This window comes from Myotis daubentonii, chromosome 19 (genome assembly GCF_963259705.1).
Source record: "Myotis daubentonii chromosome 19, mMyoDau2.1, whole genome shotgun sequence".
Lineage (NCBI taxonomy): Eukaryota > Metazoa > Chordata > Mammalia > Chiroptera > Vespertilionidae > Myotis > Myotis daubentonii.
This window is the reverse complement of record NC_081858.1, coordinates 5,120,312-5,147,227: the sequence shown is the minus strand read 5'-3', so window position 1 is coordinate 5,147,227 and position 26,916 is coordinate 5,120,312. Positions and strand designations below refer to the sequence as shown.

The following is a 26,916-nucleotide window of genomic DNA, read 5'->3' as shown; positions in this document are numbered from 1 at the left end:
CGGAAGTCACTGGACCCGGATGAAGGTTGAAAACTGCATTTCCCAGCGTGCACCATGCCACCTCTCCACTATATATATACTCCATCCGGGTTCTTCGAGATGCTGTTTGGCGACTCGTCGCCATTCCAGGAGCAGCTCGGCCTCGGCCCAGCGGCGAGTGTCGGTCGCCGTGTCGGAGACACCCGTCCCCGACACCAAGACGGCCAGCCCTCTCCCCTGCCCCGCGGCGGGAGAGCGTCTCCGGCCGGCCGGCGGGGCCTGCACGCGCTCCTCGCCCCCCTGCCCCACAGCCTCCGCCCCGCCAGGCCCGGCCCGGACCTCCGAGCCCCGGCCTCCGCCGCCGCCTCGCTCACTGCCGCCGCCGGGCTCCACAGCCCCGCCCGCCGCTTCTCCTCCCAATTTGAGAAGCCGAGTAAGGAAACAGGGAAAAATGTCGCCATGAAGGCCGAGAACCGCTGCCGCCGCCGACCCCCGCCGGCCCCGAACGCCATGAGCCTGGGTCCCTGCCGCGCCCGCTCCGCTCCCGCCGCCGCCGCCGCCGAGGCCCCCGTTGATGCCGCAGAGCTCCCCCAGCGCCGCCGCCACCGCCTCCGACATGGACAAGAACAGCGGCCCCAGCGGCTCCGCCTCTTCGGGCAGCAGCAAAGGGCAACAGCCGCCCCGCTCCGCGTCCGCGGGGCCGGCCGGCGAGTCTAAACCCAAGAGCGGTAAGCACGGGCCACGGTGGGCGCGGGGCGGACCCTCGCTCCGGTCCGCGGGGTCACACCCGGGACAAGCTCCGCGTTCTGCTCTGGTTCCCAAGCCCCCGCCCCCTCCACGTCCCCGGTTTCCCTTGCTTACAACGAACTCTTAATGAGCCCAGGGCTTTCCGTGAATTCTGGCATCGAGACTCGAAACAGCTCGTGGAGTAGGTGCTGTTCTTATTCCCATTTTGCAGATGAGGAAACTGAGGTCAGCAAAGCTAAGGTCGCCTTAATACCTAGTTGTCTGACTCATCAGCTCACGCGCTTAAAAACACGAAGTTGTTCTACTCCTTAATGTTGAATTGGCTTTGGATAGTGTTCAAGTTTAAACCGGAGAGGGTGCGGCCCAAAGACTCTTCAGACTCAGATCTTGGGTTTAATATCCGTGAAAGGCTTTGTTTTGTGTGGAGCAGTGTTTAAGAGCACAGGCTCTGGGTTCAGTCTTCTTAGGTTTGCCAGACCTTGAGTGAGTGTCTGACTTTCCTTACCGGTAAAGATGGAGATAATGAGAATTAAACAAATTAACTTAGGAAACAAATGAACCAAGGGCTTAGGAAAGTACCTGACAGCTGTTATGCACCAAATACACATCATGCCTATTTCCCTCTGTTAGGCTCTGGTTGTGTTCTTTCACAGGGAAGATTTTGTCATTTCTGTAGTCATGCCTCAGTCAGTATTAAATTATGACCATGATGATGATAATACTAGCCACCATTTATCTAGAGCTTACCAGCTAGCAGGTACCAGGTACTGGGCTAGGCTTTTACCTCTGCTGTGGAGACGCCAGTTGCTAACCGGTCCAACAAGGTGGAATTTTCATCTAAAGAAGGAAAAAGTTGAGAGGCCAGGGTTTAGTTAGGAGTTGGCAGGTCTGGAGTTGTAATCTCTGCTCTTTTGTATTGTGATCATATTAGCAGTGGTAGGAAGATGTTTTCAGTGGGGAAATGTGTCAGAGAGGGAAACATTTTGAGTGCAGTTGTTTAAAACTTTTTAAGATTAAAAAACTGTAAGGCTGACTCTAAAAGGAAAAACAAGTGTAAGGCTGATTTGAGTTTACCTGCTGGATGTAGTAAACTTGCTTACCTGGGGTTCTGAGGACTTCTAGGACTGCTTAGGGAACTCAGTGGAATGCAGTTGACAAGATAATGAATGTGTTTTAAGTATCTAATCAGGGATTAGAGGGACTCTCAGGCCACATCAGGCAGTATTATGTAGATTAATATTGGGGTTTTGCACCTGTATAGCTTTATCACAGATCTCTTTAGAGATAGAGGGTAGCCAGTTCTGGCCAGTGTTGGGAACTGGTTTAGAGAGGTCTGAATATTTCTCAGTGTAGGTGATTACTTTTGCACACTATTCCCAGATATAAAGTTAAAGATTTCGATTCTCCAGCTATCTGAATTCTCAACTAATTTTTCTGGGGCTCCTTTTCAAGCCATTAACATAAATGAGACAGCAGTAATAAATGCCTTAATGTTGATTCTTTAGTGAGGCAGTAGGTAAAAGTTTGCAACAACTCAAACAATATAAAACAGTTAAAACTGAGGTATTTAAGGCATTTCACTCATATTGTCCCTGACTTTGAATATGCTGATTAGTAGAACTAATGCCAGGATCATAAAGAATTCTGTTGTAGGGTGACCAAAGCAAATATTTGTCAGCAACTTTTCAGACTTGCATAGAATAAATATTAATTGTTAGGTACATTTTTACTAAAGTGATTTATTCTTTTTCTTCTTCTTTTTTTAAACAAATACTATGAAGCACTCTTAAAGTACTTGTTCATCTTTTTCAAACCTCCATGGCGTGAGGGTCCCCTCTTGGGGGGGAGCTTGACCAGCCTGCAAACAGCCATCAGCCCCTCACCCAGGCTGGCCAGGCACCACAGTGGGGACCCCCACCCTGAAGGAGGTGTGACCAGCTGCAAAGGATGGAAATCAAAAGTTTTTTTTATTGATTTCAGAGAGGAAGGGAGAGGGAGAGAGAAATAGAAACGTCAATGATGAGAGAATCATTGATTGGCTGCCTCCTGCAAAGCCCATCCCTGGGGATCAAGCCCGCAACCCTGACATGTGCCCTTGACTGGAATGGAACCCAGGACCCTTCAGTCTGCAGGCTGACACTCTACCCACTGAGCCAAACCAGCCAGGGCATTGTTCATCTTCTTAATTAAAAGCTTCTGAGAAAGTCATGTAAAAGACTTTCCTAGGTTATATGAAATACACAAGTGTGCCCTCAGGTATCATTAGTTTTTGTTCAATGTGTTAGAAAGTTTGGCCATAGTTGCCTTTACCAGGGCCTACTTTTCTGACTACTGCTATGTATTTTCCTTTAGCAAAAAGGAAGATTTGTAGCTAAATACACAGTTCTTCATCCATAGCCCACATTGCTTGCATTTAGGAATAAACTTTTAAGGTTGAAGTGAAGGGGAACATATGCTGCCTTCGGAACATTTAGCTAAGACCAGTGCTGCCACAACAGATAGCATTCAGGACCTCCTGTACAGAGACTTCTGGATGGTTGCTGGAGCAATAGGTAGACTCAGATTCAGCATAATTCCATACAAAAGTTTCAGAAAAGCTGACTCCACTTTCGATGTACTTGATGCTGCTGGAAATTGTGGAAAGGACTTCTTGAGTTTCAGAGTACTGAGTGAAGAACAAGAAGGGTAGGTAGAATAGACATTATTTGCCTTTTTTTTTTTCTTTAAGAGTTTTTCCATTTCTAGCACAGCCACTGTGGCTCAGTGGTTGAGCATCGACCTATGAACCAGGAGGTCACAGGTTCAGTTCCCGCTCAGGGTATATGCCCGGGTTATGGGCTCAATCCCCAATGTGGGGCATGCAGGAGGCAGCTGATAAATGATTCTCTCTTATCGTTGACGTTTCTGTCTCTCCCTCTCTCTTCCTCTCTGAAATCAATATAAATATATTAAAAAATAAGTTTGTCAATTTATAAATATTGTATTTTATTTTCCTCTCTCCTTTCCCTACCTCATGTGAAGAAATAACCTCTGGTTTCTATTCCCTAAAACGTGTGTCATAAGTGGGCATTTGCTTCCAAGCTACCTGATTAATATACTTGAGTCTTTATTCCTGGGGCTGGCTTAAGTTTGCCCTTCATGCACACAGGAAATAGGTAAACTTGCCACCGAGATTTATTTGATCTTTCTGGTCAGAGTGGCATACCACAGTTTCTCTGTGTTGGCTAATTGCTTCAAATATTTTACATAACATTCCTTTTCTTGGATATATTCCAACAGCTGTGTTCTGGTAGGGTTAAGATGCAGTTCTAAGGAATCCTAGAGGTTTGGGGAAAGTCATTTAGAAAAAGCAAAGTAAAGAGAGGTTAGGCAGTTCATGGGCATACAGTGGACCCTAGCCCGGAAGCGGGCTCTTGCCCCATCTCCCTGGGCAAGGGATAGTACTGAACTGCAATGGAGGTTAAGGGAAGGTCAGGCATTATGAGGCAGTTATTTTGAGGTTGGTGATATGAAGCACTGTCCTGCACTCTTCCTCTTATTCCGGTAACAGAAGCCAGGTTGCTAGTGGTTAATCTGCCTTGAAGAATGCCTCTGAGTTGCAAATAGACCTGGGGGTTTCGATGGCTTTGAAAATTGACGTGACTTGAAGCCTTCAATAAAACACCAGCTAGAGAAGTTGTAAGAATTTCTGGGCCTGTTGGCTGCAGTCCTTGGTTTATGTGGCTTTGTGTAGTGGGTACTCTTGACTGGAATGATTTAGATTTATTAATAATAGGCCTTCAAATAATAATATTAACTGTGTGCCAAGCACTGTGGTAGGCATTTCACAGAAGTTTTCTCCTTTTTTTTTTTTTTTTAATATATTTTATTGATTTTTTACAAAGAGGAAGGGAGAGAGATAGAGAGTTAGAAACATCGATGAGAGAGAAACATCGATCAGCTGCCTCCTGCACATCTCCCACTGGGGATATGCCCGCAACCCAGGTACATGCCCTTGGCCGGAATCAAACCTGGGACCTTTCAGTCCGCAGGCCGACGCTCTATCCACTGAGCCAAACCGGTTTCGGCAAGTTTTCTCCTTTTTAAAAAATACATTTTTATTGATTTTTGAGAGAGGAAGGGGGGAGGGAGAGAGAAAGATCAATGATGAGAGAGCATCATTGATTGGCTGCCTCTTGCATGCCCCCACACTGGGGATTGAGCCCACAACCCCTGCCAGGTGCCCTGACTGGGAATCAAACCGTGACCTGGTTCATAGGTCAGTGCTCAGCCATTGAGCCACACCAACCCGGCCAGAAGTTTTCTCTTAATCCTCATGACCCTGTGAGGAGGGAGGGTAGAGGATTAGCCCTATTTTACAGACAAGAAAACCGGGGCTTAGAGGGGTTAGAGTGATTTGTCCAAGTGAATTCTTAAGAAGTCCTAGGTAATATTTATAAATACACTTTGTATAAATTCACTTAGCAAGCAGGCAACTTACTGGCACATACACTGTTCCTGATACTACCTCTCTCTTCCTTTCAGTCCAAATTAGTAATTTGAGCTAGATTCAATTTGTTGTCAGTTGATTCTGTAGTAAAGCCATATACTGCCTCTCCGGAGGTGCTTGTCAACCACTCTGGAGGATGGGTAAGCAACTTGCTTGTGTTTACAGCATGAATCAGCAGCAGAAACTTCCTGGCTGATCTGACCTCTACGCTGTGCCACTTGTGAGCACTAGAGCTAGAAACGTTGATGATGCCAAATCATTTAATGGAAGATTTATGGCCTTTAATTTGGTAATGGGGGAAAGAGACTGAGATATGCTTACTTTTACTTGGTAGGGAACTTTCTATTAGGGAATGTGGAATAACTGAGACACTGGATTAAGTTCCCAAATCTCTTGTTGGTTCTGAGATTCTGATTTTTGGACGTAAGCCATTTAATTAGTGGTCTTGGCCCTCTTGGAATATGTCTTGACAGTACTTTTTGGCAGTTAGTTCTCAGCTCTGGCTCTGATTAGAATCTCCTGAAGACCTTTATAGAAACAGGGCTGTGTGGGGCCCTTCCCTAGTGAGTCTTCAGTCTGGGCGGGCCTGGGCCCTGGCATCCATAGCTTCAAAAGTCTCTGAGAGGGATTCTGTTGAACAGAGAATCTGTTTCTCCCAGGAACTTAACTTGACATTTTTGTCTGCTTTCCAAAATTTAAATCCGATCATCTCATTGCTATCTCCTATAAGAGAAAAGAGGAAGAGTTTTATCCCTAAGTTATTCACATGTATATCCTGGCAAGTTGTATATAAGACATGTCACAAACAGTACTCTGAATTTTATCTCTGTGTCCCAAGCATCCTGGCAAGTTGTATAGAAAACATTTCACAAACAGTACTCTGAATTTTATCTCTGGATCCCTGGCCTGACTGTACCTTCAGTCTTTAGCTGCCTGTTGCCTGGGAGTAGAGATAAGAGACAACTTCTCACTTTAGATGTCTGACTTCATACCTTTAGGTAAGTGGGAGAGAAGATGAAGGAGTTGATTTTAGCAACTAAAATCATTAATCCATATGTGGTCAGTTGTTGTAATCTGTTTTAGAAATGGCACTTCTCTTTCCTTCAGAGAGCAGTTCTGCAAGCATTTTGAAACTGTTTCCTTGCCAGTGTGGTAATACGTGACTGAAATGAAAACAACCTCTTGCTGAGTTCCAGCTTCCAGCTTACTTTCTTGAGCCCTCAAAATATGGAACCTGGCTTTGCCTGAATCTATGCAAGTTGCTTGTCTAGAAAGCATCAGGGTCAAATATAGGATCATCTGAAATAGTCTTGGGTAACGAGGTTTGGGGAATATGTGTTTTCTTCTCTTCAGAAGATCTCATTTGTTCTCATGGTAATGTTAGCTGGAGTTCTGTATCCCTCTGAATTTTCTATGTATCTGCAGTCTATATATATAAAAGCCTAAGCGATCGTCCAACCACCCGACCAGTGCTATGATGTGCACTGACCACCAGAGGGCAGATGCTCAACGCAGGAGCTGCCGAGCTGTGGTGACTTGGCAGCAGTGGTTCTTGGGTGGTGCACCCGGAACCAGGGAGGAGGGAGCCCAATTCCGGGGTGTGTCACCCGAGAACCACCTTCTCACAATCTGGGACCCCTCAGGATGTCAGAGAGCTGGTTTTGGCTCCATCCCCGCAGGCCAGGCTGAGGGACCCCACCTGCTGGAGGGACCCTGCTCACTCCACAGACGGCCTTTGAGCTGCAGCGCCTCCCTAGGTGTGGCCGGCTGGGGAGGGACTGCGGGAGGTTGGCTCCAGGGCGTGTCCGGCCCTTCTCACCCAGTCCTGCCCAGCCAGCCACCTTCTAATTAATTTCCTTTCAATGTGCACGAATCTGTGCACTGGGGCACTAGTCTTATTATAAACTAACTGAATGGGTTAAAAGGCAAGGCAAAATTTGTATGAGATCTGAAGCCTCACTTTCTCATTGTTAACCACTGATGCCTTGTTTGTCAATAATGGTTGCTAACTGAAGAAGTTGGTAAAAGTCTGTTCCAATAATTCTAACTTCAGCCCTGGCTGGATAGTTTAGTTGGTTAGAATGTCATCTGATATGCCAAGTTTGCGTGTTGGATCCCCTGGTCAGGGCACATACAAGAATCAACCAATGAATGCAAAATTCTAATTTCAGATTAAACTCTGGTTGTTTTCCCTAACAGATTTAAAGGTAACTGGTAGGAGTGAACCTAGGCTAGTAGTGTTTCTGTGACCTTCTGCTTTCTGTTTGCATTTCAGCCACCTCACATGACTATTAGCTTGTCTCCTAAGTTGTAGTTTGGTTAGATTTAGAGAGGATGGCATACCCTTCATTTAGCCCATGTTGTTGACAGAGTGTGAGGTGATTGCTATCAAAATTTGGAGTGTGGTTTACTTTTCTCTGAAGATATGCTTCACCTTGTATTTATTTAGTCTGCTGTAAAATAATTGGATTATCCTACTTGTCTAGAGATACTTTTTCTTAGGTACTTAATAGTTTTTAAAATTACCCAAATAGTACGTATACAGAACAATAATTCTATATACTGAAGTCAGACTCTTATAGGGTGAGCTCTGAGCACAGGAACCCCTTAAAAGTTCATCTGGATGATGCCTATGAACTGGTAAAAGTGGATAGTTCCGTTTTCTAAAGATAATTGTCATTAACAGCCTGCTGTGTTGCCTTTCCAGACATATTTCTAGTATTTACATATTTTAAACATAAACAGGATTAAGCCATATATTTTGGGGGGAAACCTTTATAGTTTCTGAGGTTCATGCAGAATCTTCTTGACTTGGTAAATCACCACTCCCTTCTAGTTTGAGGGTAAGCCTAATGGATTTCTTCATTAAAAGACCCTTAACTTCTATTCTTAAGTTTTTGCTTTTAAAGTTATTAAATTAGTGTGCAGACTTGATTTGGTCAGATTTCCATGTTGAAATAAGACAATATGGAATGAGCAGAAGGACAAGGATGTTAATAAATTAGTTTTTTTGCGTCTAAAGACTAATTTGGAAACCTATCACCTTTAGTTATTTAGTTGTGAATGATTGTCTAGATAGGTTATATTTTGCCCCCTCCCCCCTTTTCAAAGTTGGTAAACTTTGGCACATCTACACTAATAAAAGATAAACATGCAAATTGACCGTACCTTCGCTATACCTTAAGCCATGCCCATCAACCAAACCAGAGCGACTATATGCAAATTAACCCGACCAAGATGACGGCCGGCAGCCACGGAGCTGGAGCAAGCAGGAGGCTTGGTTGCCCCAATGAGGGAGGAAGCCAAGCTTCCCACCTGCCGTGGCCGGCTCTGAGCTCCACTCAAAGCAACAAAGTTTCAATTATAGAAGATAAATAAACCCCAGATACCTGCTTTCAGCCGGGCCGTAGCCACGGAGCTGTAGCGAGAAGGAAGCCAAGCTTCCCTGCCACTGCCGGTTCTGAGCTCCACTCAAAGCAACAAAGTTTCAATTATAGAAGGTAAATAAATCCCAGAATAAAAAAATAAATAAATAAAGGAGAGGCTGGGAGCTTCTGTCGCTGCGGGTGGGGGGGCTTGGCCAGCCTGAAAATGGCCCTCAGCCCCTCACCCAGACTGGCCAGGCACCCCAGTGGGGACCCCCCACCCTAAAGGGGGTGTGGCCAGCCTGCAAACAGCCATCAGCCCCTCACCCAGGCTGGCTGGGCACCACAGTGGGGACCCCCAACCTGAAGGAGGTGTGACCAGCTGCAAACAGCCATCAGCCCCTCACCCAGCCTGGCCAGGCACCCCAGTGGGGACCCCCACCCTGAAGGGGGTGTGACCAGCCTGCAAACACCCATCAGCCTCTCACCCAGGCTGGCCAGACACTCCAGTGGTACCCCCACCCTGATCCGGGACACCCTTCAGGGAAAACCGGCCAGCCCCCACTCATGCACCAGGCCTCTATCCTATATAATAAAAGGGTAATATGCAAACTGACCCTAACAGCAGAAAGACTAGGAATGACTGGTCACTATGACACACACTGACCACCAGGGGGCAGACACTCAATGCAGGAGCTGCCCCCTGGTGGTCAGTGCACTCCCACAGAGGGAGCTCTGCTCAGCCACAAGCCAGGCTGACTGCTGGCAGTACAGCGGTGGTGGTGGGAGCCTCTCCCGCCTCAGCAATGCTAAGGTTGTTCAATTGCAGCTTAGACCTGCTCCCCGCTGGCAAGTGCATATCCCCTGAGGGCTCCTGGGCTGCCAGAGGGATGTCTGACTGCCAGCTTAGGCCCAATCCCCTGGGGAGTGGGCCTAAGCCAGCAGGTGGTCATCCCCTGAGGGGTCCCAGACTGTGAGAGGGCATAGGCTGGGCTGAGGGCACCCCCCCTCCCCCAGTGCACAAGTTTTTGTGCACCGGGCCTCTAGTGTTAAATATATCTGGCGAGGGTTCTTTGTTAATTTGGGACAAAATAATCTATGCAGTTCAGCTCCCTAGTAGAAGAAAATGGGGCAAAGAATACAAACAAGCTCTTTACACAAACTGCAAATGGTCAACAGACTGAAAAAGTGTTGCTAACCAGAGAAATTCAAATTTAAAACAAGAAGTTATTTTGACCATTCAGTTCAACAAAGTTTATTCAACCCAGTATTATCAAGAATATAGTGAATTAGACATTCTTACAGTATCGTTAGAATATAAGTAAATTGTTGTTATAATGGTTCTAGAAATCAACTTGTGAATGTGTAAAAAGGCTTTCATGATTATTATTGATCTGCTTATTCTACTTTGAGAATTTGAAGTAATCATACACCCAGGCCTCTCTGTAAAGTGGCTCCCAATACTATATTACACTAGCAAAAAAATGAGAAGCCACCTCAATATTAAGCAATGGGGGATTGGTTATATCCTATAAATAAATGGTACGCAATAATGCAGCCATTCGTCATGCTTTTGAAGAATATGGAAGCATGAACATGCTTATGGAGTAATAGGTAGAAGACAGCATATCTTGTATATCTGTCATTTTGTGGAAGATGTGTGGCATGTGGATAAAATGGAGAGTAAAAGGAAATTAAACACTGTTTATAGGTTAGCATTCTGTGAGTATTGGCAAATATAAATTCTTTGGGATTTCAAAATTGAACATTATTCTTACAATTGGAGAAAAAAAGCTAGAAATATTTTATAAAAGGGTATAACTCAAGCTGATCTAATATGGTCTTCGATTTCACCCTCTTTTGTCAATTTAATAGATTCTCAGTTTGACCTCTAGAACATATTTAAATGTTGTATTGCTTTTGTGCCTCATGAATATATCTGCTAGGGGCTAGCTAGGCCAAGCTGTTGTAGTGTAGGATCTAGCAATGTTGTAGTAATTTAAGGAGAAAATATCTTCTATCGTCCCTCCAGATAAAGTACTTTTCCCTAACATAGATAGGCTATTCCTTTTCTTATTAGTTTGTCTGAATGTACTTAAAAAGAAAATGGTTTTATTCAGAGAGAGGAAGGGAGAGGGAGAGAGATAGAAGCGTCAATGATGAAAGAGAGTCATTGATCACTTGCCTCCTACATGCCCACTACTGCGGATCAAGCTCAAAACCCAGGCATGTGTCCTGATCAGCAATCAAACGGTGACCTTCTGGTTCATGGGTCAATGCTTAACCACTAAGCCACACCAGCCCGGCCTGAATGGACTTTTACAAGGGCAGTGGTTAGCTCTGTAAACAGACTCTCTGTGGTTTGATCTATATCATATTCATCCTGAGGGAGGGACCTTTTAAGTTTCATCGTTAAAACACACACACACACACACAAACTACCTTACTATGTGATATCTTACCCAAAGCACTAATGCTCTGGTCCAAACCCAGAATTCTTGGAGCTCCTGGAAGGGCCCATTTAACTTTTTTTTTTTTTTTTATAAGAGTTTAAAGTAGCTCTAACCGGTTTGGCACAATGGATAGAGCATTGGCCTATGGACTGAAAGGTCCCAGGTTTGATTCCTGTCAAGGGCATGTACCTTGGTTGCGGGGACATCCCCAGTAGGAGGTGTGAAGGAAGCAGCTGATCGATGTTTCGCTCTCATCGATGTTTCTAACTCTCTGTCCCTCTCTCTCCCTCTCTGTAAAAAATCAAAATATATTTAAAAAAAGAGTTTAAAGTAGTCTGGCTACTATCTCTCTATATAAAAGCCTAAGTGACCATCTGACTGGTAGCTATGATGTGTAATGAGCACCAGGGGGCAGATGTTCATTGCAGGAACTGCTGAGCTGCAGTGACTTGGCAGCTGCAGTTCTCGAGTGACACACCTGGAACCAGAGAGGAGGGAGCCCGATTCTGGGGTGCGTCACCTGAGAACCGCCCTCTTGAAATGCGGGACCCTTGGGGGATGTCAGAGAGCCGGTTTTGGCCCAATCCCTGCAGGCCAGGCCAAAGGACACCACCTGTGCACGAATCCATGTGTTGGGCCTCTAGTCTATAATAATAAAAGCGTAATATGCTAATTAGATCGGAAGTCCTTCTGGACGAAGCCAGGGCTGCGAGGGAAGCCTGGGTCCGGGTACCTGCTGGCATCCAGAGGGAAGCCTGGGTCCCAGGTGCCAGAGGAAACCAGTGCTGGCAGCCGGGGGAAGGAAGGCCTACTCTTGCACAAATTTCGTGCATCGGGCCTCTAGTATATATATATATAAAAGAACGAGTTCATCAGTGAAGTAATGAGACAGAGTGGCTATTTCATAGACAGAGCCCCCATTTATCCTTGTTTAAACACAATTTTGTTGGGAGGAGAAGAGTAATTGGCCAAGTACATATATAATTTCTCACCTAATTCTTTTGTGTCTCTTGCTTTTAGATGGAAAGAACTCAAGTGGATCCAAGCGTTACAATCGAAAACGTGAACCTTACTGCCCCAAAAATGAAAATTTTAGCAACCAGTCCCGTCGCTCCAATTCACAGAAAAGCAAAACTTTTAATAAGATGCCTCCTCAAAAGGGCGGCGGCAGCAGCAAACTCTTTAGCTCTTCTTTCAATGGTGGAAGACGAGATGAGGTATGGGATTTCCGAAATGTTTTTTCTAGAGAGTGAGCATGAGGTCCGATTCTTCGCCCTCCCCTCTAGTTTATAAGCAGTTGGGCAGGGGTGTAGAGCAAGAGGTGGAATTATAAGTAACCAAAGCAGTCTTGAGTAGTTGGGAATTAACTAGGTTTACCTCCTTTTCCCCCTGAAGATTATGAAAATTCCCTTGCAGGAAGAATATATCATAATCATGAAATGTGAGAAATTATAGCAAATTTGGGGCACCTTAATTTGTACAGTCATTTCATTATCACTCTTGAGTTATGGGTTCTCTTTGATGATAAAATGACATTAATTAATGACATTTGCCCTGTAGTGTCTAGCAAAATGTAAAATTCCATATTTTTAGTCATAGGCACTCTGATTTTAGGAGTTTCATAGATATCCTTCTGGAAGGGCATAAAGACTTATGTTGAAGGGAGTTCACTGCAGCATTTTTTATTTTTTATTTATTTATTTTTAATAGATATTTTATTGATTTTTTACAGAGAGGAAGGGAGAGAGATAGAGAGTTAGAAACATCGATGAGAGAGAAACATCCATCAGCTGCCTCCTGCACACCCCCTACTGGGGATGTGCCCGCAACCAAGGTACATGCCCTTGACTGGAATCTAACCTGGGACCCTTGAGTCCGCAGGCCGATGCTCTATCCACTGAGCCAAACCGGTTAGGGCTGCAGCATTTTTTATAGTTGCAAAATTTAGGAAACAAACGTCATTGCCAAGGGACTGGTTAAATAAATTATCCTGCTGTTTGAATGTCCCATGCAATGCAACCATTATAGAATAGGACAGATATAATGGATGCACTCACGGGAGAGTTCATTCATTCACAGAAATTTACTCCTTGCCTGCTGTGCACCACATACCATTTAGGAGTCTGGAATACAACATTTAGTAGAACATTGTCCTTCAGGAGCTTATATTCTAGTTTGGGAGACATTAAGTAACCATTGTATAGTAAGTGCTTATTGAATCCTGTATAATAAAAGCATAGTATGCAAATTGTCCCCTCCACTGGAGTTCTTCCAGGAGTTCAGCCAGGGGGCGGGCCAGCCAGGAGAAGGGAGTGTCGTCGTCGTCCCCCCCCCCCCCCCCCCCCCCGCCATGCTCCCCAAGCTGGCAGGCAGCTGAGGGAAGGGAGGGAGTACACAGCTGCTAGGGACCCTAGTTAAAAAATAAAAGTAGACTGAGAGGTAAAGGGATAGAGAGTTACAAGGAATACAGTTTTAGAAGGTGGCTGAGGAAAGCTTCTCTGCGGAGGTGAATTTTGACTAGAGCCCTGAGTGAATCAAGGGAGCACACTATACAATTTGAGGAAGGGTGTCTCAGCCAGAAGTAATAGCTAGTGCCAGGGAGCAGAGGTGGTACTGATTTTGGTGTGTCTGAGGTAAAGCAAGTAGCTGCCGTGGGTGGAGAAGTTGGAAAAGAAGCCAAATAATGAGAGAGAGGGGTTGGACTATGTGGGCCTTTGAGGACTTTGGCTTTTATTCCGAGAAACGGGGAGCTATTGTGGGGTTTTAGAAGAGAAGTAAGGTAAAAGCAAGTGAGTGTTGGGAAAAAAAAAAGAATGGATTCAAGGACTGAGCCCTAAGTCAGAATGATAGGGAACCAGCAAAAAGGAAGAGAATTGAAAGCTATTTGTAGAAAGTGATCAGTTTTGTTCTGTGATCGGATAGGCTGAGTAATCTGAACATTGACCATTAGATTTGAAAATGTGAAGGTAGGTTGTTGGCCTTGAGCTGCTTTGGTGGCATGGTGAGGACAAACACCCGATTTAGGGAGAATGGGAGACGGGAAGGAGACATTGCAGGTTCAGACAGCACTTTCTAGTGGCTTTGCTCTGAAGGGAGCAGAGAGGTAAGGCAGTAGCTTGAAGGGAATGTGAGGTCAAGAGAGACTTTAAGGTTGGAGAAATTAAAGCATATCTCCGCTAACAGGATTGTTCTGGTGAGGGGGAAAATTTGATGCACAGGAAGGGGAGGACTGCTGGAACAGTGTCCTTGAGTTCCGGAGGAGTTGGCTTAGATAGGAGCTTCGCCAGTTCATCCACAGTAAAGAGAGGAAGGCAGACTTCCGGTAGGAGGGTGCAGGAGTTCTGTTCTGATTGTTCTTATTGTCCGCGTGAAATAGATAAAGATGAGCCGGGAGAGCAGGTTTGGAAGCCAGAGGAGTAGAATTGTTTGGGTGACGGGGGATTAATGGAGAACAGAAGTATAATTGTAGCAGGACTGCCAGGCAGCATAAGCATCTGCTTCAGTGAGGCTGGTCAGTGATGTGGCTGTGTGCTGTAGCCATGCTTCACTGCTCTGGTGCTGGTGTGGAATAGGTGGAGGGTTGGGTTAATCAGGGGAAGGTTTTTGCTGGGTGAGTGCAACTGATGAGAAGGAGGCACTGGACCGTAGGATCTAAGGCAAATCAGGAAAGAAGGTTTTTGGGGGTTGGATCACTGGCTTGCAGATCCCAGTGGGGGTGAAGAATTGTTGGAGTTAGGACTGAATAGAACAGACCAGGATAGGAATGAGTTACTGGTTGGATATAGGGTGGAAGAGGCTGGTAGTTTATACCCACAGGATCTAGACCAGCGGTTCTCAACCTGTGGGTCGCGACCCCTTTGGGGGGTCAAACGACCCTTTCACAGGGGTCCCCTAAGACCATCGGAAAACACATATATAATTACATACTGTTTTTGTGATTAATCACTATGCTTTAATTATGTTCAATTTGTAACAATGAAATTGGGGGTCACCACAACATGAGGAACTGTATTAAAGGGTCGCAGCATTAGGAAGGTTGAGAACCACTGATCTAGACGGTAGAGCAGTGCTGTTCGATAGAAATGCAAGCCACGTGTGTCATTTAAAATTTTCTAGTTGCCACATTACCAAAGTAAAGAAACGCTGGTGAAATGAATTTGAATATATTTAACCCAATACAGCTAAAATGCTATTTCTCAATATGGCATGGCACTGATCACATTTGAAATACTCAGCAGCCACATCCAGGGTAGCACAGCCCTAGATGGTATGCCCTTGGGAGGGGTAGAGGACAAGCTGATTGGAGGAGAGGAAGAGGTTAAGGAACTGAGAAATCAGCATGTTGGAAGGATAATCAGGAATTATGATGGGCTGTATGGGGGAGAGTGACAGTGGGCCAGTTAGGACAACAAGGTGAAGATATGAGGCTGAGATAGGGGGAATTTTGTTGAGTGAGCATAGCTCTTACCTAAGTTTGGGTATTGGAAGTAGAAAACCTGGTTAGTGGTTAGCAGAGCCCAGCCCTACGGAGATAAGCATCTAAGGCAGCGATTCTCAACCTGTGGGTCGCGACCCCTTTGGGGGTCAAACGACCTTTACACAGGGGTCGCCTAAGACCATCAGAAAACACATATATAATTACATACTGTTTTTGTGCTTAATCACTATGCTTTAATTATGTTCAGTGTGTAACAATGAAAATACATCCTGCATATCAGATATTTACATTACAATTCATAACAGTAGCAAAATTACAGTTATGAAGTAGCAATGAAAATAATTTATGGTTGGGGGTCACCACAACATGAGAAACTATTAAAGGGTCGATGCATTAGGAAGGTTGAGAACCACTTATCTAAGAGATGAGATGGGATGATGGAAGTCTTGGACTTCCTGTGCTGAGTTACATAAACAGTGTCTAACTGTATGGTATGTCACTGTATCATATATTATGATTCTGTATACATAGAATATATGCAGAGAATGCCTCTGAAATAGAAGGTATCTTTTGCCCTTTTATACTCTTCAGATTCTTTATTACATGTGCAAATGCTGATAACTAATTTCTGAATATGATTAAGCAGCAAAAATCTTAAATTATATTTTCTTTGACTCAGTAATTCCTACTATACATTCAAAAGAAATAATGGTAGGTGCCCAAATATTTGCGCACGAATGTCTATCCATAAGTGTGTTTATTGCATTATTGTGTTTTCATGGTAGAAAAGCTATGTACAGTCTGTGTCCTACACTGGGGGATTATATAGCCCTTTATGTAATGACTAGAGGCCCGGTGCACAAAAATTTGTGCACTCGGGGGGGGGGTCTCTCAGCCCGGCCTGTGCCCTCTCGCAGTCTGGGACCCCTTGGGAGATAATGACCTGCTGGCTTAGGCCTGCTCCTGGGTGGCAGAGGGCAGGCCCAATCCCTAGGTGCAGCCCCTGGTCGGGCTCAGAGCAGGGCCAATTGGGGAGTTGGGGCGCCGCCCCGTCATGCACAGAGCAGGGCAGATTGGGAGGTTGTGATGCCACCCTCAGTCACGCTCAGGGTAGGGCCAATTGGGGGGTTGGGGCACCGTCCCCTGTCACACTCAAGGCAGGGTCGATGGGGAGGTTGCGGTGCCACCCCCTGTCACCCACAGAGCAGGGCCAATCAGGGGGTTGGGGCGCTGCCCCCGTCACACACAGAGCAGGGCCCATCAGGGGGTTGGGGCACCGCCCTCTATCACCCACAGAGCAGGGCCGATCAGGGGGTTGGGATGCCGCCACTCTCACACTCAGGGCAGGGCCGATGGGGAGATTATGGCTCTACCCCGTCACACACCGAGCAGGGCCCGTGGGGGGGGGGGTGTTGGGGAGCTCCCCCCTATCAGGCACAGAGCAGGGCTGCTCAGGGGGTTGGGGCCCCGTCCTCTGTCACACACAGAGCCGCAGGGCGATCAGGGGGTTTGGGCGCTGCCCCCTGTCATGCTAATCCCGGTGCCAGGGGGCATATTACCCTTTTACTATATAGGGTAGAGGCCTGGTGCATGGGTGGGGCCGGCTGGTTTGCCCTGAAGGGTGTCCTGGATCAGGGTGGGGGTCCCCACAGGGGTGCCTGGCCAGTCTGGGTGAGGGGCTGAGGGCTGTTTTCAGGCTGGGAGTGACTGAAGTTCCCAACCGCTCCTTTTTTTCTTTTTTTATTCTGGGCCAGCTTTACCTTGAGGCTTGGCTCCAGCTCTTAGGCCTCCAGCTGAAAGTAGGTTTCTGGCCTTTGCTTACAATGTTGCGAATCTGCTGGCTGAAGCCCGGCGGTATTTGTTACAATGTTTCCTAAACTGCCGGCTCAGAGGCCTGCAGCCGCCTCCGTCACTGAGGCAAGCAAGCCTCATGTTAGTTTCAAGCTGCCTGGCTGCCGGCTGCCATCTTGGCTGACAGTTAATTTGCATATCTTGCTGATTAGCCAATGAAAAGGGTAGCGGTCGTACGCCAATTACCATGTTTCTCTTTTATTAGTGTAGATATATAGCCCTTTAAAGTGATTGCACAGTAACATTTAGTGACCTGGTAAAGTACTTATGACATTAAATGGGAGAGTAGGATTAGAAAATGAACTAGCTGACGTATAGCAGATTTCTTCCATCTTTGTGTGCAGTGGTATTTCTTATGTTGCTTCTTGCCCCTTTCTAAACTATTTCTGAGTCTGCTGATTGGGTTTATTTCTAGACACAGCTAGTCTGCCTACATGTTCTAATTCTGTCGGTTTTTTAAAATTTATTTTTTATTGATCTCAAAGAGGAAGGGAGAGGGAGAGAGAGATAGAAACATCAGTGATGAGTGGGAATCATTGATCAGCTGCTTCCTGCACACCCCACACTGGGGGATCGAGCCCGCACCCCAGGCATGTGATCTTGACTGGAATTGAACCTGGGACCCTTCAGTCCGCAGGCTGACGCTCTGTCCACTGAGCCAGACCAGCCAGGGTTAATTCTGTTAGTTTTAATTAACCATGAATAGCAGTGTGTGTCTTAGGTAGGAGGTCTCTGGCAGGATCCTGAAGCCTATGGTAATGAACAGCTGCCTGCTAGCCGCTTCCAGAGTGTAGGTCCACAGACATGATTTCTCCAGGAACACACCAGAGAACAAGTGACTGACAAGAGTGAAGGTGTAGGAGTCCTATGGACTGTCAAAAGATTAATCCAGTAATCTTCGTGCTTCAAGATAACTAGAGGAATTCATTTTGTCATTTAATGGTTTATTGCCACTTAGCAAGACAGACCACACAGTTTAAGTAATTGCATGTTAAAGGCTCTTTTTCCCCTCCACTTAGACTTTGGGTAGACGTTTGCATTACCACCTCCTAGAAAGATTGTGTACTTTACACCCATGTTTTGTTTAAGTCATAGAAAGAGGTGTTGTGCTGGTTTCTGCTGTAAATCGGCGTCATTCTAATCAAAATACTCATTCATTTTCATTCTCTTTAGGTAGCAGAGGCTCAACGGGCAGAGTTTAGCCCTGCCCAGTTCTCTGGTCCAAAGAAGATCAACCTGAACCACTTGTTGAATTTCACTTTTGAACCACGTGGCCAGGCAGGTCACTTTGAAGGCAGTGGACATGGCAGCTGGGGAAGAAGGAACAAGTGGGGGCATAAGCCTTTTAACAAGGAGCTGTTTTTACAGGCCAAGTGAGTATGGCTACCCTTAGGAGGAAAGTGAAATTGAGCCTCTGGGCAGTTGTGTTGAGAAGAAACTTCTTTTAAACTTGCGGGAGAGAGGCAGAGAGGGACTGGATCTGGTTCTTTTTCTTTTCTTTTTTCTTTTTCCTGTTTTCTTTTTCTTCTTCTGGCTAGTGTTAAAAAACCCATTTTCCAAGTGAATGCTCTTGGTGCTTAAAAGTAAGTGAATAAATAAATGCTAAAATTAAATAATGCTTTAGTATCATGATGAGTTTGTAAAAAGATTTGCTTTGGAATTGAACCCAGATTTGAATCTTGTTTTGGCCCTTGGTCTTGGGTAATTTACCTAACTACTTTGAGATTCAGCGTCTCTGCAAAGGAGTAGAGATTACTTAAGGGAGAGTTGAATGACAAGTTTGAGTGGTTGGCATATATTTGCTGATTCCTTTTCTCTTTTTGTGTGGTGTTCTAATGTAAGATTTAACCTTGGATCTAGACCAGTGGTTCTCAACCTTGGCTGCACATTAGAATCACCTGGGAATCTTTTTAAAATCCTGATTTCTGGGCCTCATCCTCCGGAAATTCTGTTTCTTTGTTACTAATGTTGTGGCCCCACCCCATAACAAAGAAGCAGAATTTCCGGAGGATGAGGCCCAGAAATCAGGATTTTAAAAAGATTCCCAGGTGATTCTAATGCGCAGCCAAGGTTGAGAACCACTGGTCTAGACCGAAGTAACCATTTAGTGCTTTACATAAACAGTGCTCAGGTGATTTGAGTGAGAACAGCCTTTTCTACTGCATGGAAGATTAGCTATGTTCCTGGCTTTCTCGGGGTGAGGGAGCAAATCTGGCTTCCTGCTGGTTGATGGAGTCACAGTACGGATTAGTTTTAGTTCAGGGGAGGCTAATAGGCAGCTTGGCTGGGCTTGGAAGCAGTTGATGGATTTAGACTCCTACCTGCTGAGTCTTTGGATTCTCTCCAGAGCCAGGGCTCAGAACTGAGTTCAGTGCTTCAGAAACCATGGCTGCTAATGGGCTGCATTTGATTTCTAAGTGAAGAGATAATTTCTGCTGAGGGCTTGTTGGTGAATTCTGACAGTCTGCGTTTCCGTGTCTTCCTTCCTATTTCTAGCTGCCAGTTTGTGGTGTCTGAAGACCAAGACTACACAGTTCATTTTGCTGATCCTGATACCTTAGTCAATTGGGACTTTGTGGAACAAGTGGTGAGTAGCTCAACTCAGCTTATAAGCTGTTAGTGGGGGAGAGAACTAAAGAAAGGGACTGGGTCTGTGGTGACATAGCAGCTGTTGGCTGGGTCCCCTGCTGATGCCTTTTCATTACGTAGACATTGCCCAGAGATCAGGCCTGGTTTCTCCTGGAGTTCATTTTGGGCTCTCTGATTGGAGCTGACTTGCAAGACTGGCGAGTTGGAGGGCTCTGAGCTGAAGGTATAAAAGCAGTCCTATCTACTACCTAATGTGAGGAGCTCTGGTTACCCTCCTGACCCAGAGTAGACTCATTACATGGACATGGCTTCATTGGTAGTCGTTTGTAGTGACCAATATCAAGTCCGGCCTCAGCCTTGTGGCCAGTGAATGAGCCACACAGATGTACTTCTGTCCAAGCCGCTGCTACATATGTTTTCCATTGAAATGAGCTCTGGGTATCCCCTTGCCGCTCCTAGGTTTTATGATGTAAAATACCTTTCAGAACGGTAGGTCCCAAAGCCTGGACTCCCATTACTGTGAAAATTCATAAAGTCATCTGAGAATGACATGAAGCCTGTGAAACATGTTTTATATGCACTGGTTTAAAAAATAGAGATTCATAGAAAATGCAAGTCTCATTGACTCCTGTTGGAAATTACTGGTACATTACTTCTAAGCCCTTTTTGTGCCTTTATGTATGGACGTGTATCTATAAATCTTTTTTTTGTAAATGGGATCATATGTTGATTTCTGTCATTTTCCCCCCTTTGCTATAGAACCCTCAAGATAACCTGTTATGTAGTTGTTTTATTATATTAAATGTTACAGTTTTATGAAGGTGTGTTGAGTAGAGATGTATGGGGATGGGAGAGGAGAGGCTTTAACTTTGATAATCCCTAGTCAGTTCTGAAAGCAGTGCGACTTGTGTAACTTGTGGCATTTTGTTTCAGCGTATTTGTAGCCATGAAGTGCCATCTTGCCCAATATGCCTATATCCACCTACTGCGGCCAAGATCACCCGTTGTGGACACATCTTCTGCTGGGCATGCATCCTGCATTATCTTTCACTGAGTGAGAAGACCTGGAGTAAATGTCCCATCTGTTACAGTTCTGTGCATAAGAAGGATCTCAAGAGGTGAGATGGAGATATTTACTAGCTTAGACCCCAGTTTGCTAACTCCTTGCCCTGCTACATCTGAATGTCCATATTACAGTGTTGTTGCCACAGAGTCTCGTCAGTATGTTGTTGGTGATACCATTACGATGCAGCTGATGAAGAGGGAGAAAGGTGTGTTGGTGGCTTTGCCCAAATCCAAGTGGATGAATGTAGACCATCCTATTCATCTAGGAGGTGAGTTCTGTTAATTTTGGGGGCAAATTAACTTGGGTACATTCTTTAAGGCTAGTGAATATCTTTCTACTGTCCAGAATTTAGCCTTTGGGTATGCAGTTTCTAGCATTTCCAGATTAGTCATAGGATTCTAGTAGGTTAGGGTGGCATTTGCAGAGAGTGGCTTAACTTGGTTTCAAGTTTGGTTCAGTTATATATACTTTAATTCTTACTTTACAAGATTTTGTTGAATAGTATCTGGCACTGTGCCCAATCTTGGGGATTCCAATTAGCCATTCTTGGTACCTGTTAATCAAGGGACCCAGTCTGAGAGACGAGACAGACTGGTAGGCAGGCAATTGGGGTATAATGGAGTGTGACAAGTGCTTACAGAGGGGAAAGTCTAAGGGGTTATATTCCCTGTAGAAATGAACATTAAAGTGGCATTTCAGTTTTGGGCTAAAATGCTTTCTCAATAAATGGTATTGAAACAATTGACTCCTTTTATGGAAAAAAGGATAAAAGTAGCCCTGGCTGGTCGGCCCGTGGACCGAGGGGTCATGGTTTCAATGCACGGTCAAGAGCATGTTCCTCAGTTGCAGGCCTGATCCTTGGCCCTGGTCGGGCGCATGTAGGAGGTTACCAATCGATGTGTCTCTCTCACATTGATGTTTTTTCTCTTTCTCCTCTCCTCCCTCCTTTCCCCTCACTCAAATCAATGGAAAAATATCCTCAGGTGAGGATTAAGGGGAAAAAAAGGATAAAAGTAAATCTCATACCATTCATAAAATCAATTCCTGATGGATTAAAGAACTAAATGTAAACATCCAAAACCTTTAAAAGAAAATATAGAACAATATCTTTATAAATCCTAAGGTATATATGGATTTTTGAATCAGGCTGAAACCATAGATGCTATAAAAGAAAAGATTGGGGGGTGAGGTGGGTGAACAGTCAACTATGGTGACAGACTAGACTTCAGGTGGTAAGCACACAATAAAGTATACAGATGTCGAATTATAGTGTACGCCTGAAATTTATATAATGTTAGTAACCAGTGTTACCCAAGTAAAGTTAATAAAAAAGAAAAGATTAGTAAGTTTGTAACCTGAAAAGATTCCTCAAAGTCAACAGGTGATAAATAGACTAGAGGAAAATTTACACATTCAAAGCTAGAGATTAAAGTCCAGATCAGAAAGGTGTTCTATAAAGAAGATTAACAACCTGGTAGAAGAATTCAATAGGCATATGACCAGACTTTTCCCAGGAAATGGTATTTAAGTAACCTCTAAATATCTACACAGATTTAACTTTGCTAAGAGTCATGCAAATCTAAATCCCTATTTGGGTGATTTAAAAAAAAAAAAAAGACATTGGCAACACCAGTTATTGGCAGGGGTATTCTTGTTCTTGGTAGGAGTATAAATCAATAACAGCCTTCGGGGGTAGGGATTCAGTAGTATTTAAAATATGCACAACCCTAAATCCAGCATTTATACTTAAATATAACAAAGAATAATTTGTATCAAGGAGTGTGTATAAGAATTTATTTTGTAACCACGAAATTGGCAATAACCTAAATGTTCCACAAGGAACTTGTCAGAATATATAATACTATGGAACACTATACAGGAGGTAAAAATGGGATAGATCTCTGTGTTAATATTTTGGGGGAAAATATTTTGAAAAATTTTAAGACATTGAATGAAAAACCAAAACAAAATGTATAGTTTATTGTTTTTGGAAAATACTTATTTTTTATAAATATGAGTGTGTGTGTGTGTGTGTGTGTGTGTGTGTGTGTGTGTGTATTGATTTTCTTTTTTTTAGAAGGAGAAAGGGTGCAGGAGAGGAACATCAATGAGAGAGAGAAATCTCCATAGGCTGCCTCCCATATGCCCCCTACTGGGGATTGAGCCTGCAACCCAGGCATGTGCCATGACTGGGAATCTAAGTGGTGACTTCTCGGTGCATGGAATGACGCTCAACCAATTGAGCCACACTGGCCAGGGCTGAACATGAGTATATAAATGTATATAAAAGATTTGAAGGATACATATACAAATTTGTAAATGGTTTTCTCTGGGCAGGTACTAGGATGGAAAGGGGAAAACACGGGGCATTTTAAGAGTTTCTCAAAAGATAACATGGTTTTAAACTTTTTCAATAGTACTGAAAATAAAGCCCTACCCTGTTTGGCTCAGTGGACCCCTCGGATTGAAGGGTCCTGGGTTCAATTTTGGAAAAGGGTATGTACCTTGGTTTCAAGCTTGATCCCCAGTAGGGGGTGTGCAGGAGGCAGCTGATTGATGTTTCCAACTCTCTATCTCCCTTCCTCTCTGTAAAATCAATAAAAAAATATTTTTTAAAAAAGTACTGAAAATATGGAGAAGTAAAGGCAATAAATCATTTATAATCCTTTTACCCAGAGGTACCCCCAAAAGATTTATTCTGGTCTGGCATCTTTTTTTCTCATGTACTGTCTGCAAAATTCTCTTTTAACTAAATTTTTTACTGCATCTTTGAGTTTCTTAGGAAAGATTTCTCATATGATGGGGTCAGAGTTATAAACCTTATATTAAGGTCATTATTAAATTATTTTTGGGAAATTGTGCTAAATTACTTCACCTTAGAAGACAGATGTGTGTGACAGTTTCTGTGTAGCCACGTGGTTGTGAGCTTGAGTGTTGCAGGCTTGTGACCTGCTGGCTCTCTTGTAGATGAACAGCACAGCCAGTACTCCAAGTTGCTGCTGGCCTCCAAGGAGCAGGTGCTGAGCCGGGTGGTCCAGGAGGAGAAAGTGGCGCTGGAACAGCAGCTGGCAGAGGAGAAGCACAGTCCCGAGTCCTGCTTTATTGAGGCAGCCATCCAGGAGCTCAAGGTGAGAGGTGCCCTGGAAACTGACTGGATGGTGGGCGTAAGTTACTTCAGCCCCACATTTAAGATAAAGCAGGAAATGACTAAAAAGGCTGATTGGCTCTGGAAGGGAAGGGCAAAGTGGATTTTAGGCACTCTCTGCAGCTGAAAGGAACTTGTCATAATGACCTTATAACTCATTGAGACACTGGAGTTTGTGAGGTTAGCTATGTTCTTAGTTCAGCAAGGTATGCTTTTTGTATTCTAGAAAAACACTTGGATTTATTTTTAGAGATGTTTTATTTGAGGGACATTATGGAGAAAGTATTATGACCTATCCAGCAGGCCCTAGCAATATCTGCTGAGGATTTTGGAGCAGCAAGAAAATTACCCAAATAAAGAATTTCCTATGTATTGTATCCTCTGCAACAGGGATTCTTTTTTTTTTTTTTTAATACTTTTATTGATTTTAAAGAGGAAGGGAGAGGGGGAGAGAGATAGAAACATCAATGATGAGAACCATTGATTGGCTGCCTCATGAACTCCCACTACTGGGGATCGAGCCAGCAACCTAGGCATGTCCCCTTGATGAGTTGAACCTGGGACCCTTCAAGCCGCAGGCTGACGCTCTATCCACTGAGCCAAACCAGCTAGGGCTGCAACAGGGATTCTTACGCTTTAACAAGCATCAGAATCACTGGTTGTTGGGCTACTATACCCTGAGAGACTGATTCAGTAGGTACTGTACTTAAATTTATCTCAGCACTGACCTGGTGGCTCAGTTGGTTGGAGCACCATCCCGTGCACCACAAAGGTTGTGAGTTCACTGCCTGGTCTGGGCACTTACCTGGGTTGTGAGTTCGATCCCTGGTTGGGGGGCATATGGGAAGCAACCAATTAATTTTTTCTCTTCCTCCCTAAGAATCAATTAAAAACATATCCTCAGGTGAGGATTAAAAAAGAAGTTATCTTGCCGAAACCGGTTTGGCTCAGTGGATAGAGCATCGGCCTGCTGACTGAAAGGTCCCAGGTTCAATTCCGGTCAAGGGCATGTACCTGGGTTAAGGGCACTTCCCCAGTGGGGGATGTGCAGGAGGCAGCTGATCGATGTTTCTCTCTCATCGATGTTTCTAACTCTCTAATTCTCTCCCTTCCTCTCTGTAAAAAATCAATAAAATATATATATTAAAAAAAAAAAAAAAAAAGAAGAAGAAGAAGTTATCTCAAGCTTCATATTCTGGCATGATAGACACAATTATCCTGTTTCCCAGATGAGGAAATGGAATCATGGATTAGGTAATTTGTTTGAAGATACCTCACTAATAAGAGGTGAATCTGGTATTTGAATTCCTCTCTCTCTGACTTCTAAGTCCTCTTTGGGCAGGATCCTACTACATGTACTTAATTTTTACTTTCTACAGTACAGAGCATTTGTCCACATGCATTTCAGGTAAAGAAAAGGTACATAGAAGTAGAACTGTCTACATTGAGGTAGGGGTTGGCCAAACCCTGCTTGCCTCCTGTGCTGGGGGTGCTGGGGCTCTCTCAGCCGTGTTTGTAAAAACTAGTATTGTGTTCTTGGATTTCTGTTGAGGAAGCTTCTGTGTAGTGTTTTCATTGTCAGAAACTCTAAGCAGAATACCATCCTGTTTGAGTACCAGATGCTTTTGGCTTTGTTTCCCTTAAAGGCCAAGAATCTGGGAACCTTTCCTCTCTAAAAATCAATTAAAAAAATTTTAAAGACAATAAGACCCATTGGGTCTTATTAAATTGATTTTTAGAGAGCAAGGGGGAGAGAGAAACATTGATTTGTTGTTCCACTTATTTATGCATTCATTGCTTGATTTTTATTAACTTTTTAAAAAACTTTTAAAATGTATTTTTATTGCTTTTAGAGAGGAAGGTAGAGGAAGACGAGAGAGATAGAAACATCAGTGATGAGTGAGAATCATTAATTAGCTGCCTCCTGCACGCCCCTTACTGGGGATCGAGTCTGCAACCTGGGCATGTGCTCTGACCTGGAGTGGAGACCTCCTGGTCGACATTCAACCACTGACCCACACTTGGGCTATTAATTTATTTTTTTATTTTATTTTATTAGAGAGAGAGAGGAACATTGATTTATTGTTCCACTTATTTATGCATTCATTGGTTACTTCTTGTGTGTGCCCTGACTGGGGATCAAGCTACAGCCTTTGCATATTGGGACTACACTCTAACCAACTGAGCTACCTGGCCAGCATGGGTCTTGTTACCTTTTTTAAAAAAATACACATTTTTATTGATTTCAGAGAGGAAGGGAGAGGGAGATAGAAATGTCAGTGATGACAGAGAATCATTGATTGGCCACTTCCTGCACACCCCCTATTGGGGATTGCGTTCACAACCCTTGCATGTGTCCTTGACTGGAATCGAACTTGGGTCCTTCCAGTCTGCAGTCCAACACTCTATCCACTGAGCCAAACCAGCTAGGCTGCCTTTTAACTTCTATTCCTATTGAGAGAGGCCATTGAAAGCCCTTGTCCTTCATCTTAAGTGTGTTTCTGGAAACAGCTTTCTCCTGTCTTCTCTCTGGTGATCTAGACTCGGGAAGAGGCTCTTTCAGGATTGGCTGAAAGCAGAGGGGAGGTCACTGGTGTGGTGGCTGCTCTGGAACAACTGGTGCTGATGGCTCCCTTGGCGAAGGAGTCTATTTTTCAACCCAGGAAGGTTAGTGTGTCCGTGTTCCAAACTAAATGGCTGCCTTTCCTCAAGTCCTGCTGTTGAGCTGGTAGGCACTGTGTGAGATCCAAGCTTTCTTGGATGAAGGAGAAACCATGAGTCTTTTCTGGATGCT

General features: G+C 44.5%; 1 protein-coding gene across 4 annotated transcripts in view; it reads left to right on the top strand.

The window, feature by feature from the left end:
• The first annotated feature begins 414 nt into the window (after positions 1-414).
• Positions 415-26,916, top strand: part of RNF10 (ring finger protein 10) — a 35,246-nt gene continuing 8,744 nt past the window's right edge. For 3 of the 4 annotated variants that reach the window (XM_059676185.1, XM_059676188.1, XM_059676187.1), the window contains exons 1-8: positions 415-707; positions 12,054-12,250; positions 18,496-18,695; positions 19,819-19,909; positions 20,845-21,029; positions 21,109-21,245; positions 23,945-24,105; positions 26,664-26,789. In XM_059676185.1, coding sequence (XP_059532168.1) covers positions 554-707; positions 12,054-12,250; positions 18,496-18,695; positions 19,819-19,909; positions 20,845-21,029; positions 21,109-21,245; positions 23,945-24,105; positions 26,664-26,789 — 1,251 coding nt within the window. In that variant the 5' untranslated portion in view covers positions 415-553. The remainder of the gene's footprint in view (positions 708-12,053; positions 12,251-18,495; positions 18,696-19,818; positions 19,910-20,844; positions 21,030-21,108; positions 21,246-23,944; positions 24,106-26,663; positions 26,790-26,916) is intronic. The other variant, XM_059676186.1, reaches the window with a different exon arrangement.